This window comes from Copadichromis virginalis, linkage group LG6 (assembly GCF_057382275.1).
Source record: "Copadichromis virginalis isolate Kocher_CV1m ecotype Utaka linkage group LG6, C_Virginalis_male_GT1.1, whole genome shotgun sequence".
Classification (NCBI taxonomy): domain Eukaryota; kingdom Metazoa; phylum Chordata; class Actinopteri; order Cichliformes; family Cichlidae; genus Copadichromis; species Copadichromis virginalis.
In genome coordinates, this window is record NC_140623.1 from 25509628 (window position 1) to 25525620 (window position 15993).

At 38.1% G+C, this 15993-nt stretch overlaps 1 protein-coding gene across 2 annotated transcripts; it reads right to left on the reverse strand.

Annotated features, from left to right (window-relative positions):
- Positions 1-955: 955 nt before the first annotated feature.
- On the reverse strand, positions 956-15986 carry LOC146707879 (stromal interaction molecule 2-like). Of its 2 annotated transcripts, none has more exons than XM_085459452.1 (12): positions 12985-15986; positions 10129-10259; positions 9179-9290; positions 8985-9096; positions 8556-8671; positions 7519-7696; positions 7231-7408; positions 6935-7096; positions 6745-6845; positions 6398-6651; positions 5424-5613; positions 956-5267 (listed from the first exon to the last, which is right to left on the reverse strand). In XM_085459452.1, the coding sequence occupies exons 1-12, from the start codon at positions 13076-13078 to the stop codon at positions 3803-3805; spliced, it is 3093 nt and encodes a 1030-aa protein (XP_085315578.1). In that variant the 5' UTR covers positions 13079-15986; the 3' UTR covers positions 956-3802. The 2 variants fall into 2 exon arrangements, with proteins under 2 accessions (XP_085315578.1, XP_085315577.1); XM_085459451.1 differs by having other exon boundaries at positions 12958-15986.
- Between the last annotated feature and the right edge of the window lie 7 nt (positions 15987-15993).

Sequence of the window (15993 nt, forward strand, 5' to 3'; positions counted from 1 at the left end):
TAACACTAACACTAAAAGTCATGGAAAATTAGCACAATAGCTTCAGGAAAGTCTGTGCTATTTTAATGCAATATATGATAGTCAATTACTAACTAAATAATGCATGTGTGGTCTATATTCTCCTTTGACACTGATCTCATCTATGCCAAAAAATAAAACAGTCATTAAATATTAACAGATGCACTCTCTTACACCTAACAAAGGTAAAAACTAAATGCCATACAGTCTGCTACTATTAATATTTCATTTGTATCTTCTTTTAGTTGCTGTTTTTTATGACTTTGTTTTTGTGAGTTTAGTATCTGACCTGTTTACTCTTTGAGTAAGAGTTTGTGGACAGAAAGAACAATGCAGCATGTCAAATTAATCTTAATCTAATGAAACAAGCTAGAATTAGACAATATTAAGAGCAGTAAGTTTGGAAGGTTTTACTGAGTAAAAGGAAGAGGGGAGTGGGAGAGGGAGGGTTTCTGATCCCTCAACATCATGCAGAAGCATCACATGCTGACCTAGACAATCCTGACATCTATTGGAGATGACAGGTAATGAACTAAAAACTTCTTAACAAACACTTCTCTCAACAGTCAAAGCTAAATTATATTGTTTTCTTGTCCTCAAATGATTGCTGGAAGTTTGCATCATGACTGCGTGATATATATTCTTCATTTTAATGAATCTGTAATGCACTGTAGGGAAATCATTAATGAGTTCCTGTGTATGTAGGTTCCTCTCAAATGCAAGAGGAGTATGGCTGCTGCAGTGACAATCTTTACACTGACTGTGATTTTAGTGTAGTGTTTTTGAGCCATTGCAGTTACTTCAGTTACAGAATTGACTGTTTTTATGTAGTGCTCTCCATGGAACCAGAGATTACAGCTTTTTAATAATGGTTTTAAGAGGTTTAAACATTTTATAATCATGATGTGTCCTGACCATGATATACTTTGATACCACAAAACGGAACTTGAGGATCTTTACATTATTCTGTTGAATTTTAATTAAATAAAATATTCAGGAGACAGAAGTCTTGTTGGCTATTCCGAAACACTTAGTTTTCAAAAAACTAAACACTAAAAATAAAAATTAGGAGGTCATTGTCTGCTTCCAAAAAGTTCATATCTGTGATTTTCTTCTTGACATCAAGGAAGTGCAGTTCACAGGCAGGTCTGCTTATTATGCAAGTGGGGATAACCAATATTCTGCAATTTGGAAGTCTTTTTTTTCACAAATGACACATTTAAGATGCTGTAGTTATTTTCAGGATTTTATTTTAACACAATGGACAGCATTTTTAAATTTTACCAATTTTGTAACCTGAGTTATCATCAATTTCATATAAATCAGTAAATAACAGCCCATTTATTCATGACACAGTTAATCAGTTTTTCTTTTCTAACACAGGGGGAAACATTTTACACTCATGGTACTTGACACTGAAACAACTTACAAGCAAAAGTGCAGTTCTCTTTGTTGTAGCATCAATCTGAGTTATTTGTCCCTCGGGTTCTGGTGGTAAATACATTTTTGTTGTTCTTCTATACATGAACAGGTCAGCTGTTGCTCACATGATAATAATAATGCACCCCTCTTGATACATTCTACCTGAATCTTAGTCATCAGGACCTAACACAGTCCCTAGAAATTTCAGAAGAGTTATCTCTTATATCATAAACATATTGTTTCTCATTCAGCCTCCTGTTATTTATTTTCATTTCCACAGTTTTCAGAGAGAAACACATGTGTAAAACCTCAACTTATAGATTATTATTTTTCTTATGACATCACTGACCCCCTTCGTCAGGTCTGCTCACTTTGAGCCAGTACTTTGGACTGCTCATGGCATATGTTAATTAGTGTACTGTTTGCATTTTTGTGAATGCATCATCAGGTAGCTTTCTGATGCGAAAAGAGGGTTTTGTACTGTTGCACACCATTGCCAAATCTGGCTCTAAATATCATGATGACAGCTGTGACCACTCATTTTGCTATTAATGGCTTTCTTGCAAGAATTAGACCGAATTTCAACCAATTAATCCAACTGTGAATATTTTATTTCCTCATTTGGAAAAATAGTGGTGCAGTGTTGTTCCTTTGCACTCAGCAGCACTGCACCTCTGATTACAACTGGTATAAAAATACTTAATTATTGAAGAAAAATCTTCATATTTGAAGCGCTTAAATAAAAAAACTAAGTTAAAACAAGAAAATGATTTAATGCCTGAAAACAATTAATGAGCTTTAATCATTCAATAACATAAACAATTTAGAAATTAAATATCTTAATACATTAATTTCAGAAACTAAGACAGTTATAATAATTTTTTTTTACATTTGTTGTTTTACAAAAAATAAACTAATCTCTATGCTTGTAAGTTATCAAAGCAAAACTAACAAACATAAAACATAAGGAGAATTCTTAAAGAATAAAAACTATGATTATTTACTTTGTGAATCCTGATCCATTTCAAATCTTGCTACTCACTTATTTACTTAATTTTTTCTGCCTAACACAGAAGTAGTCAAAAATCCTCCATATTAGCAGTGCAAACAGTCAGCAGTTTCATTTGCGACACAAACCACACATCAAAAGTGCTGATGGCGACTGTAAATGCCATTTAATTGCAAAGGGGCTAAAGAAAATAATACTGAACCATCTATGAAAAAATATAGTATGAAACTATTACAAATATTTGTTGTATAATAAATGATTCTTTATTGTGCTGCATATTTTTAGAGCTATTCAGCCGTCAAACATGTTTAAGGACTCTAACAATTGCTGTGGTAATTAAAATTAAAAAAAAAAAATTAAATAGGTAAATAAAAACTGTCTCTATTTTAATGTTCATTTAAAAGCATGGAGTTTAACCCTAAACCCTACACAAAATTCAATTCCAGTTCCTTTAAATTGTCCTTTAATGTTGATATATATGTACATTATGCAGCTGTACTGAAAATTTCCCAAAAATTTCTAACTAGTCAATTTGGATAAGTTTAGGAAGGTAAATTTAATTCGGACATCACAAAGTTTAACTCAGTTTCTTTTGCACAAGAATGTGTTAACTTTAGCACTGTATTAAACAGTTTTGATTGAGTTTCTAATCTTTAAAATGAATTTAAGAATTGCCACTGTCATACTGGAAAGAAGCATCTGTTAAAACTTTTAATCCTTCAACCACACATAACTATAAAAAAAAAAACTAAACTACTATATCAACCATGTGTCTATAAGACTTAGTATAGAAAGTAAAACCAATTACTAGTTAGTTTGCTTTTTGTCATTTTGACTCTGTAGGAGTTTAGATAAAAGAAGATGGGGTTGGCTTTGAATCTTCTTTTAAGATATAACCGCTATTCTATAAACAAGATGGTCAAGATTAACTGGATACATGTCCGATATACAGCTTCAGAAAACATATAAAGAAACCTAAGGTGGTTGCAGTAAATGCTTGGCAGGGCATCTCAAAAGATTAAATGTAAAATTTGGTGAAATCCATGTGTTTTACATTTCATTAACTAAAAAGGACTTTCATCCAAGGATTAAAAACAGCCCTTAACTTAATCTTAACTTTAACCTTAACTATTTTTGATTACCCCTAAAATTGGGATAGCGTGTATAATAATATAATGACTCCAGTTCCTTAACAACTAATGCAACACTATAGTTGAACCCCTTGAGCTAAAAGGTTTGTAAAACCTTGACTACTGAATGTCATCAAAGACAATTCGAAACTCAGTTTCTATAAAATGTTCAAAAGAAAGAAAGAAAAAAATCAGCTGATTGCCAGAGTTTCCGAAGAGCACCTTAAAGCTTCTCTGGACTCGACTCATTTTTCTTTTTAAAGAGATTTTTGAGCTTTAAAGGTTTCTTGCTCTTTTCCTTTTCCTTGTTCTTGTCATCTGCGGCCTCCGAAGGCAATGAGGGAGCAGGAAGGACAACCCTTGGTTTTGGCAGAGGTGGCTCCATCTCTGCTCGCAGCCTGCCAGCAGAGAGGTTTGTTGCTGAAGACACGGAGCTGCATGATTTTTCAAGGATTCCATCATAAACGAGCTGGCTCAGTGGCCCAACAGTAAAAAAGTCTGATGAAGACTTCCATGGCACCTGGGAAGTTAACATGAGATCAGGCTGCACATTGTGAGCTGCCAATGAACTTGATTCTGATAACTCTTCCCTCAAGATGAATTGTTTAGGCATTTCCCTTGGGATATCAACTCTATCCCAAGAGATTTTTCCAGTAGGAGTGTCTATGGTGCTTTCAGCATCCTCTCTCGGCATTCTTGGCATTCTCCTTCTGAGAGAACCAGCAGACATTTCAAGTTCATTTCTCAGTAAACCTTTACTTGTTGATGGCTCTAAACAAAACTCTTGCATCTCTGTAGAGGATGAGGTGTCCACAAGTGCTTCGAGTCTCTCTCTGGGCAGTATCTTCATTGAAGCAACATCTGTATAATACTCCAGCTCATCTCTAGATATTTTTCTTGTTGGTATTCTGGTTGTCTCAACTATTTTGTCTTTTGCTGATCCCCTCACAGAGGAATCAAATTGATTTTCCCCTTTATGGAACGCATGTTTCCTGGAACCTGTGTCTTGGGAAACTCCCATTGAATCTCTAGTAATCCTTCTGGAGTCAAATAGATGCTCAGGATCATCCCTTGTCATCTTTCCTGAGGAAGTGTCAGTTGAAGAGCCCATCATATCTTTTGATATCTTCCTTTTTGCTAGATCCACTGATGCTTCTACTTCATCCCATATCATCTTCCTCACATCTATTCCCAAATCACTTCTTTCTCTGAATGTATGCTTTGAGGGAACTTCTGTCAAATCCCCCACTGTGTCCTTCTCTACTTTCCTGGGTGAAAACTCTGCATCTGTCTCATTTGAAATTCCCTTTTTAAGCGCAACATCAGTGGAAAGTCCAGTCCTGTTGCGTGACATCTTCCTTGATGTTGAATCTGTACATGACTCTTCTGCAGACATTTTTAAAGAAGATGTTTCCAGCGAAGTATCCAAGGTTTTGTCTCTAACCATCTTGCTACAGGCAATATCAACAGAAGTTTCAAGGTCTTCCACTGACATTTTGTGAGGTGGCGATTCAACAAGAGCCTCTACTTCTTTAGTTAAAGTTTTTGTAACAGGGCTCTCAGCAAGCAGCTCAGTGTCATCGTGATAGAGCTTTCGAGAGGAGATGTCAACAGCAGAACTAGGGAACAGTTTGCTGAGAGGAGGAGAAGTCATATACTCTGAATCTGAGAACCTTTCTTGGGAATCTCTATTAGTGAGAGAAAGGAAAGGAAGCATAAGCAAAGAAAACAGGAGAGGAAAAAAAATAAAAGGACAGCTAAGGCTGGTATAAAGGTAGGATAAGAAAGTGGTTTAAAAATGCACAGCAAGTGCATTTTTAAAAGTTGGGAAAAGGCAGACATACTGTTTTTTTAGTGTTTTTCGAAAATGTTCCTCTTCCTCGTCATAGGAAGAGTAGGGAGTTCGGATGGGGATAAGAAGGTCAGGGTCTGGGGAGATCATGGTGGCTGATGGTTGAGGAATGATCCCTGAGCGACGTGACCGACGTATGGATACCCGTGCTCGAGGAGACCGTTTAAGTGGTGCAACTGCAACTGGTGAGAAACAATTATTAAAAATGAAGAATTTATGCAGAGCAGATCCTGTAAGAGCAGAAATTAATATGTACCCTAATTTTCATTCCAGAACACTACTAATTAAACTTTGTCTGTGAAGCTGCAGTAAACGTACGGTTAGAGAAGTTTGGTGATGTAGGAACAAGGATGGTATATACATGTATGTGTACGTATACTAATAACACCCATTAACAATATAGTTAACAATTTCTTTTACCTCTTTAGTATTTCTGTTATTTGTGAAGCGTTATTAAGGAAGGAATCTGAGCTCTGTTATGAGTGCTTGTTTTTCTTTTTCAGTCAATGAGTTTGTGTATTCTTAGCAAAACACAAACTTATCAGCTACTTAACAAATCCTTCACTTTGGAAATATTTCAGAGTTTTGAGGTTGAACACTGCATACACTATTGTACTTTGATTCTGATCACAAATTCAGTTACTAGAGTTATTTATCTTTCATTCTAAAAAGTTTTAAATGTGCTGTAACTGGGATCCATTTAATATTGGAATATTTTTTGAGACAGAGGATAGTTTTGTCATATATCAGGTTGTTATTAAACTCATATTTGCAGGCAATACAAACCAAATAACTTAATGCGAAATATTAAATTCAACGCCTATTTGCATACTTCTGAATGCATTGATTGGAAGTGTGCAAATCACATATCACGTTCCAGATTCCAATCAAATCTAACGCTGTGTGACACTGACAATAACAAGGACTCAACTAAAGCCTTAAAAGCTCCTACTTCCTGTTTCTTACCTGGTATCTGAGGTAAAATAGGAGAGGTAGGCTCATCTAAAAGATCCTCTATGGAGCCATGAATGGAGCTGTGGCACGAACAAGATGACTGGCACACTCTAGGCAACCCCAGGGCAATTGAGTCGGAGTAGAGTTGAGCAGTGAGCTTTGCTAAACCCGGATTCCTGATGATGGGAAACCCACAGAGGAGCTCAATATGTTGCCAGCGATGAAGACGCTCCCGCAGGCAGGCTGTTACTTCAGACAAGGCATTCCTTTAAGAGATCCAAAAAGCTTTGTGATGTAATTTGTTGAATCTTTATATTGACAGACACAAATACCTGCACAGAGGTAACTTTGTGACTCACTTGGCCTCCAAAATCTTGTGGTCTACTTGGTCTAGAGAGGAGCTGTGGGCCACGTGGAGTGTCCCCAGCACAGAGTTTCTCTTCTTCTTAATCTTCTCTGCCTAGAAAAAAGCATACATATGAGTCTGGGCACTTACATATGAAGGATAGTCACTATAAGCATTATTACTCTTATGTTGCTATGCATTACCTCCTCCTTGGCAGTGGCAAGCTGTAGTTCTGCACTCTGCTTTTTAACATTGTAGTACTGCACCTCTACCTCATGTGTCAGCTGCAGCCACTGCTGAAGCACCTCTGTGACAGTCCAGCTGGCTTGCATGTCCTTCTCGGCCTGCTTCAGCGCTCCACGGACCTGAAGAGGTGGCAAATGTTAAAAATCATCAGTATGCAGAAAATAATTTAGGGTAAAATCTTCAGGCCTGCCAAACTAGGATGATGAGTGTCTTGCATTTGTGAAGCTGCTTGCTCTCGCTGCAGCATTTCTACCTGTTCCAGCTCCTCCTCTGCATATCTGAGGCGGCTCAGCTCACTAACAGCTCCCTGCCTCAGCTCATGCAGACGATGAGCCTCTTCCTGTGCCCCCATGATCTCATCTCTCATCTTCTCCTCTAGGCTCTGTTTTTCTTCTGCCACATTACGCTTTTCTTCCTGGGCTCGCTCCAGTCTGAGTAAATCAAAGCGTGTTTAGTTCAATCACACAAAGCAAAGGCAATCCGGTAACTTACAGTAGCTAAGAGACTGACAGAGAGAAGAAAAAAAAATCACAGTTCTTACTGTTCTTGTAGTTCTATGAGGCTCTGTTCAGCCCTCTGGAGACTTTCTAAATCTTTCATCATTTTAAATATGTGGACTTTGCTGGCTTTGTTCTGAGCCTGGGCAAACCAGCAGCCGCCGACTCCCATCACAACTGACACAATGAGCAGCAGGTCTTTCATGTAGTTATGAGGGGGCCCTATGATTGAATGGACATCAGATCGCTTTAAATAATAATCACATCAAAATGTATTTCTATAGCACATAATAATACAACAAAGTTGAGCAAAGTGCTTCACACTCAGTCAGGGCAATAGCATAAGACAGAATAAAAGAAACAGTTAAAAGGAGGGCAGGATACAATATGAACAATATGGGTAAAAAAAAAACCCCACATAACTAGCCACAAAATAGCATACTAATTTGAATCAAAAGCTAGACTAAAATAATAAGTGATAATAATAAGACGCAATTTAAAAGATTGGACTCTGAGGAACGAATATAAGGAGGGAGGTTATTCCAGAGTCTGGCAGCTATGACAGCAAAGGCCTGATCACCTCTGGACTTCAGACGAGACCTCGGTTGCGTCAGGACCATATGATTGGAAGATCTAAGTGCCTTATTAGGGATAGACAAATGGAGGAGTTCGCATAGATAGCTGGAAGCCAAATTGTTTAAAATTTAAGGTAAATTAAAAGGTAAGCAAGAGAATTTGGAAATTGATGCGATATTCAACAGGGAGCCAATGTAAGTTGGCTAAAACTGATGTGATGTGGGCATAATTTCTAGTACCAGCTAAGAGACGTGCAGCTGTGTTTTGAAATAACGATATGAACATTAAGTAAGTTGAAACGAAAGGCCTTAAATGTAAACCGATTTAGCAACTTTGCTGCCTAATCCATCATTTAATGCTGATTTTAGATTAAAGGTTAAGAGGAAGAGTAATACAAAAGTAGTTATGCAATGAAAAGAATGGCAACAGGACATGAATGTATCTTTCCTGCTTCAAAGACATCAAAGCTACTGTCTGAGGGAATAAAGTGAGGATTTCTTCTTACGTGTAGGTGGTCCGAACAGAACAACATCCAGAGCTTTGATGGTGAGCTTCTGTTTGTCTCTCTGGTCCTGAACTCTTAGCTGGCCACTCAGGAATGAAGGCTCATTAGCTGCAATCCTACAAATGGATTTTATGGTTTTTATTTTAATGGCTTATTTGGGATTACCAAAATATGCATACATGTGTGTTTTTAGGGTTTCCAGGGTGACGAGCCCTGCCTTGTATAACATATGTATGGTTGCCAGAAGAGAGTTAACAGTAGCAAAAGAAGAAGAACAATGGCGACACATGTTGACTACAGATATCACTGTGAATCAAACAAACGGGAGAGAATGTGGTTCCTTCAAAACTTAATCTGAGAATATAGTTTCTAGAAGACCAACTTGTTTATGTGGCGAATTGCCTGTACACCCTCTTCAGTCATTCTCACCTGGGGAGTGTGTTTCCATTGACCTTAAACTCTTTAAAATTTCTCTCATACTGTGGCAATTCAACAAAATCCTTCAGCCAGCGGAGCACGTCATCCTGAGTCCAATTATGTACTAAAACAAAACAAGATCAAGTTTCAGATAAAACATGATACTGGACACAAACACACACACACACTCTGTTACACCCGGATACCTTCGGATGACTTCCAGCTTCTCCAGAGCTCCTCAACTGTGATGTGCTGGTCTTCTCTGTGCAGGTTGCTGTGTTTGTTAGTCTGTTGCTGCTTCATGTCTTCAATAATGAACTGCGACATTGGAGAAAAACAGTACAACAGAGTGAAAATAGGACTTTTTAAAATTTTATTATGAGGTACAACACTAAAATGCGAAGATAAGTGTCACAAGGACATCATATTGTTTGAACTTTATGTCCAGGATAAATAGAGTGAGTGCTGGTGTGAGTCATGTGCTTAGATTTCAATCTAGGAATAAGGAGCGGTTGTTTTTAGTTTGCATTTATTTAGAATGGTTGCAGAACCATAAGTGTGTGTTGCAAACTTCAGGGATTGCGTGTGTGTGTTGGTGCTGTCTTGGAATGTGTGCTTGGCTCTAGACGAAGGCTTCATATGATGGCTAGAGGAATTTTGGGACTTTGATGAGCCCAGACACCTCCTCTGACATCTCTATGGTAACTGCAACCTGAGCCCCTGGATACTGTATCCCTGAGCTGCATTCTGGAAGGCAAAGGCATTAGAGAAGTCTAGGTTGATTACCTGACGCACATACAAACAGTATAGCAGCATATTAACGTTGAGGTAGTTTACCATTCAAAGAAATCTCAGGGGGGAAAAAATTGTCATGACACACTGCTTACTGTTACGAATGACTACAAAGGTCACCAGTGTAACGGTTTTCTATTTGTGCAAACCAATTTTTGTCACTGAGCCAAAGGCAAAGTTATACTGCTATCCTTGAAGGAGCATTTGACTCTAGCAGCAGTGATGACACCTGTTGTTGCACTGCTAAACACTATGTGCATCAATCATGCAAAAACATACAAGCACAGGGATTAAGTAAAATAATTCAATAAATAAATAAAATAAGAAAATGGGTTACATATTTCATGAAGAGCAAGGTGTCTACCTCCACACTCTCTTCCACCTCAATCCCCCCATCTTGGTCATCATCCATCATCTGATGGATGCTCCGAAGGGCCTCCAAGCTGAAGCGATCAGCCTCGCTCATGCATGGTGGAGACACTACGGCGCAGGGGTCTGCATGGGTGGGAAAGGCAATAATAATACATCTCATTATTTTTGCTCAGTTTATTCCAAAAGAACTTTAATTTGCCAACTTTACATCGTTATTTAAGCTGATCTATAAGAGCTTTTCATTATTTTGGCTCACATAGCATCATCTATAATGTCCACAAGATCAACATGGAGAGCCTGGGATATCTTACTGTCTCCTTTGTGCATTTGGTAGTTATCACTATATCTCAAAAAAAAAAAAATCCCATGTAATAGCAATTCTAAATTGCATGTTCATCCGCTGGGAATTACACTGTTCTGTTTAAAAATGGTTAAGAGTCCCGAAGTAAAGTACAATAAATCTCAGTGTCCTCTGTCTGATTCTAGGGAGGTACATTACTTGCATCCTTTTCACTCTTAATGTTTGCTTTGTTTTGTGTATGTATCCCTTTTTTCCTAACAATATACTTAAAATACAATCCTATCAACCTATTAAAATAAAACCAAAGTAAAAGCAACACCATTTCAACCCAGATAAATTAGAATAAAATGGAAGACAAAATGGAAATTAAACCAAGTGCCCAGTCAGTACAATACATTAGCTGAGAGTTAACAGTTTCCCTTTAAAATCTACTTATTAGTTAAACAGACTGCGGAGGTGGTTATTTCACTGGCTACATTCAATGTCAAGAAGCATTGAATTTAATCGTTATGTGGTGTTTCTAATATAAATAATTTCATAAATACTGTACTCAAATTCTTTTTTGGTACTTTTAGTACTTTTTTATGACATTAGGAAACTACCCAAAGTCTAAAGTTCCAGTTTTCTGAATGAATTTATTAGAGTTAAATGGGCTTAAAACAGCTTTCACAAATTTTAGCAAACAAATAAGGTTTTAGGATCAAGCCTTCACTCCATGAAGCAACACACTATGAGAAAATGTGCAGGAAATACATTTCATTGAATCATAATGACGACTCATTATGATCAAATCGACCGTTGTAATTTGGTTTAAATCGTACAGTGAGTTCCTGGCTTGAGTACAAGTACACTGATGCATTAGAAGATGACGCATAGCTTTCCGTCATCTGTCAGTTTGCTGAGTCACAGCCCATTTTCGTCTCAGTGACTCTCAAGTCTGAGTGTTTCAAGGGGCAAGAGGCTGAGAGTCAAAGGTCTGCTAGCTGAGCCCACCTCGAGCCACCTCCAGTGATGCTAACCACTCTGTGCCAAAAATGTAATGAAGAAATAATCCATGAGTAAAGAGAGAGAGAGGGGAGAAAGCAAGAGGGAGAGAGACTTCTATGGAAAAAACAAACAAACAGAGGATTCCCATTTCGCTGCATCCTGCCCTTAATCTTCTTACAAAAATATCGGCATTTATCTCTGAAGGTTCTTGTTGTGTTTTTTAATATGAAGCAAATCCTCTGGGAATTTTTGCATTTTTAGACAGTTACAACCACACGAGCCATATGTTTTCTTCCTGTGCAAGATTATCTTAAAACATACACAGATACATAAACACAGGGTGTGTTTTCAGAAGGTTTCTCAAGTAAGGAAGAACAGCAGAAAGTAGGAGTAAAATGATTTCAGATTATTAACTGTTTGAATGATGTAGGCATCTCCTACTCAACACAAGTGATGTGCTCTTTTCATGATAAGTAGGAGGGAAAACTCATTTAAAATGTTATAGCAGAACATTTGGTAAGCCGATGTTTCACTTGCTGCTGTCATAACAGAAATCTATGACAGTTACAGGCTATATGTTTTTGTTCTTCTTATCATCACCACAGGCAGGAGAATCTACAGTAACGACATATTTTATAAAAGCAAAGATATTATCCCTCGTTTGCTGATGAAACTTGAATTCCAGAATAAGGAGAAGCTGCTTCGATGATGGAGCTTCTTCTGCCTCACAAGGTGGTGTAAACAAAGGGACCTAAAACAGTGTTTGTGCCTTTACTGCTCACTTTGTGTGAGAATTGATGTGTGGTGCTGTTAGGAATCACTTATATTTAGGGACAACAATTAAAATGAATTAATTACTGCCAGGGTTAAGGTTGGGGCAGCAACGAGTAGAAAAGGATTCCAGGAAATAGCTGTAGGTCGACGTAAATGTCCTCTGTAGCGATGGGAAACACAACTGTGAGTTTGTGCGCAGGGGATTGTGTGGGTTTAACGATGTCCCTGTAGGACCTCCACATAAAAACTTTCCACAGGTGAGCGGAAGCTGCTGGAATCCTGAGAGAGTGGAGCACATTGTGGCACGTGTATATTTAGATTAAATTGTCAGAACGCTATTATTAACCCCAGCAACAAGTTTGTGCCCGATTAATGGGCACGTGTTTGTTTGTTTGTTTTTAACAGATAAACAAAAACAACAAACAAAAAGTTCCTGTTTCCTAAATATATTTTTGGCAGCACGTGCAGGTTGCACAAACACCCCAAAACGGAATTCTACTAACAGATGCTCTAATAACCTGATGGATTTCTTTTAAAATAAACAAACAACTAAATGATCAAGGTTAAATTTCCAGGTTAAATTTTAAAAAATGAGTCTTTCCTTAAGTGTAAGTGTCAAACAGCCGACTATTACCGCTATAATCGACGCAACATCAACAGTGATAGTGCAGACTTAAGATCCAGTTTAAATACTTAGGCATGCTTTACTTTCTTTCGTGTTTTCTCTTTTGTTGGCGCCATGCATCATTCAGTACATACGCGCCGGGTCGAAACTTGCGCTCTCACCGGTGATGGTAACACCCTCGAGGTCCCCGGCAACTTGTGCGGCCCAGAAGAGCGCAGCGGGGAAAACGAGCAGTAGCGGGGACGGAGGGAACATTTCACACGGATGGCAATGTTGTCGTCCAAAGCTGAGAAAGTTCTCAAAATAAACGAATAAAGAACGTATACATAACCAAACCCCCGTTTCGGAGGCACCAGCGACAGTCTGCGAAAAAGTGTTAAGCGATCTGCGTTGCTATTATGGGTACATCCAGAAGGGAGATGTGATAGGCTGCTGATGTTCACTGGAGAGATCTGGCAGTGGCACTGGTGTGCAGATTGAAACGTAAAGTTTAGGTGGGTAAAAATGATATATAAAAAAGTTGTAATCGAAGCGTAATTCAAACACAAAAAGGATTAATCAAAGTTTTTCAAACTTGCGCATGATATTCCAGGAAAAAGACAAAAACAACATCAAAACATCTGATTCAGATATAATAAATCCATATTCAGTGTGATATAATCATCAGAATAAATGGTCCTGGGTGAGATACAATTTTTTTTTTTTTTTTAAACAATCCAGTTACAACTTAAAGGCACAGCAGTTTAAATGGTGGTTGATCTGTTTTCTGATTTTTATAATCCAACTAGTCGTACAAAAGGTTCCCTGGCCTCTCTCTCCCTGCAGCCCTTTCCCAGAGATGTCATGTTCTTCCTCAGAACTCCACCCCCTCACTCCATTTGCAGCATGGGGGCCTCTTAATTAGTTTTCCTAACATATTTCCCAGCCATACAAATGGGGGTCAGAGTTAGTTTCCTTTTCGTTAAGGTAGGGACAACCGCTATAATACACTGTACACTGTTGAGTGTAACCCTTAATGTTTGGATGAGGATCAATTAAATCCCATAGATCTCACTATTGGAAGTATTTCCTGAGATCAGCTAATGATTGGCTGTCCTGATATCATCGCCTGACTGTCTGGGCGAGGGAGTCGTATCTGTGATTGGAATTCTTCAAGCTATTTGAAAGGGTTTTGCCAATGTTTGCACAGCTGTTCATTAATGATGTCTATATGTAGCTATGCCATTTATTACATGCTCAGATGCACACTCTTGTTAAAGTAAAAGCATTGCTAGAAGCATAAAGAGAGATGGACCAAAGCAGACCACACGGATACACAGGCATACACACCAAACACACAAACATTAACAGCAACAAAGTGTCAGGTTTCATTCCAGCAATACGGCTCCCAGTTTAAAAATAAGTCAGACAGATTTGACCTCTATCCCGGGTAGCATGCTTCAGTGGATAGTGTCTAAGCAGGCCCCAGCAGGAAGTGAGTATACAGCATGTTTGGTTACATGATAGACAGAAACAGGAAAAGAGTGCATACATATTCATCAAGATTATGCACAGATACTGATATTATCAATTCACCAAGACATGGACACTGGAGGAAAATTGAGTCAGGATATTGTGACTTGGTGATGCAGTAATTCACAATTAAATATTTCATCAGGTAGGTATATTTCCAAATATCTTAAATACCTCTGCTCCTGCAGACCAAGAGAAGGATCAAAGACATCAGTTTTTTAGGGCAATTAAAGTTGGAGCTTCTAATTTCATCATTAGTGTTTAAAAAAAAGAAAAGGAAAAAGAAAGAAAGGAAGAAATTAAGAGATGATTCACCTATTTTACATACCGGATGAGTCCAGTTGTTGTATGCTTAGAGGATGGTCACAGAAGGGACATTTACACTTTGTTTTTACAGTCTAACCCTTTACTAGAAGCACCTTTTGTCACATCAACAGCTATTTTGAAATAAGTAATAATTCAATTTAAGCTAACATGTCTTTGAAACAGAGCACCAAGTAAAAAAAGAATCATGCATATACAGACAGAACAAGGAAAGCCCACATAGAACAGTCTCAGGAAGGTTTGACTCAAGACTGTTCATGCAGGGCTTGAAACAAATAATTCACACTGGGAATTCTTCTCCTACCCGTACCCTTCTCTTCATCCTCTCACTCTTCTTATCTCTTATTCTTGGTATAACTGGTACTAAACTAGTTATTATTGCCATGAAAACGCATTTACAACTTATACAGCATAACAGCATAATGCAATAATATCTTGTCAGCTTGTACAAAATTAAGCAAGTCAGATCCTGTAGGACTAGGATGTTACCACCTTGGTATGATTGTTCAAACTTTTATCCTGTACCTCTGGGAAGTCGTTTATGGGGTCACACTCTGACCCCCCCCACACACACACAGTATTCTTTGTTCACATGTATACCTATGTAAGATGTTATATGTTAATGACCCTATGCATATTCATGTAATCACAATAAAAGGAGTGCTATGGGGAACCTGGCTGAGAGTCTGACGGAAGTCAAGTGGTGGAACGACACTTGGCTCCAGGCAGGTCTCCCTCATGCATGAGTAACAAGAACTTTGCCTACTTCGTGTCTTGCTTGCTGTGTAATTATATTGTCTTCAACGTTCCAGCGAATAGGTTCAAGCTACAAACCTATCAACCTCATCACTTAATGACCCAAAGGGCAGCCAAAGATGACTATTAGCTCTGCTGAACTTTTGTTCAGGCATTGTTTGAAAAAACTAAATTCAACAAAAGGTCAGCATCAGTATGACACTAATGATAAATTGGTTTACTGGGAAGAGATAGTATTTCTTTCCCCCAGTACATGAGCTCACTTTAAAACCCTTTAAATCTCAGCTCAAACTAAAGATCAGCTCTTCAAGAAAGCAAGACATTTTTGACATTCCTCCTTTGCTTCTTGACTTTCTCTGAAAATATGCAAGCGATGAGACACTTTTTATAAAAGGCTTCACTTATATGTGGGAGAAAAAAATGACTGCTGCTGTATGCATTGCTATGGTAACAGGAGGAACTGCTTGTTTAGATTTGAGACCCAGTACAGAGAGTACAAAAAGAGCAAAATCATTAAAGAGAGAACACTCTGACAGTGTATTACAGGCCTGCCCCTCCCTCTCTCCCTCTCTCTCCCT

Coding starts and splice junctions, on each gene's coding strand:
- LOC146707879 (XM_085459451.1), bottom strand. CDS start 13,078: ATGTTCCCTCCGTCCCCGCTACTGCTCGTTTTCCCCGCTGCGCTCTTC. Junction 8,672..8,984: donor AATGGAAACACACTCCCCAG/GTGAGAATGACT, acceptor ATCCATTTGTAG/GATTGCAGCTAATGAGCCTT. Junction 7,097..7,230: donor CAGAGGAGGAGCTGGAACAG/GTAGAAATGCTG, acceptor CCACCTCTTCAG/GTCCGTGGAGCGCTGAAGCA.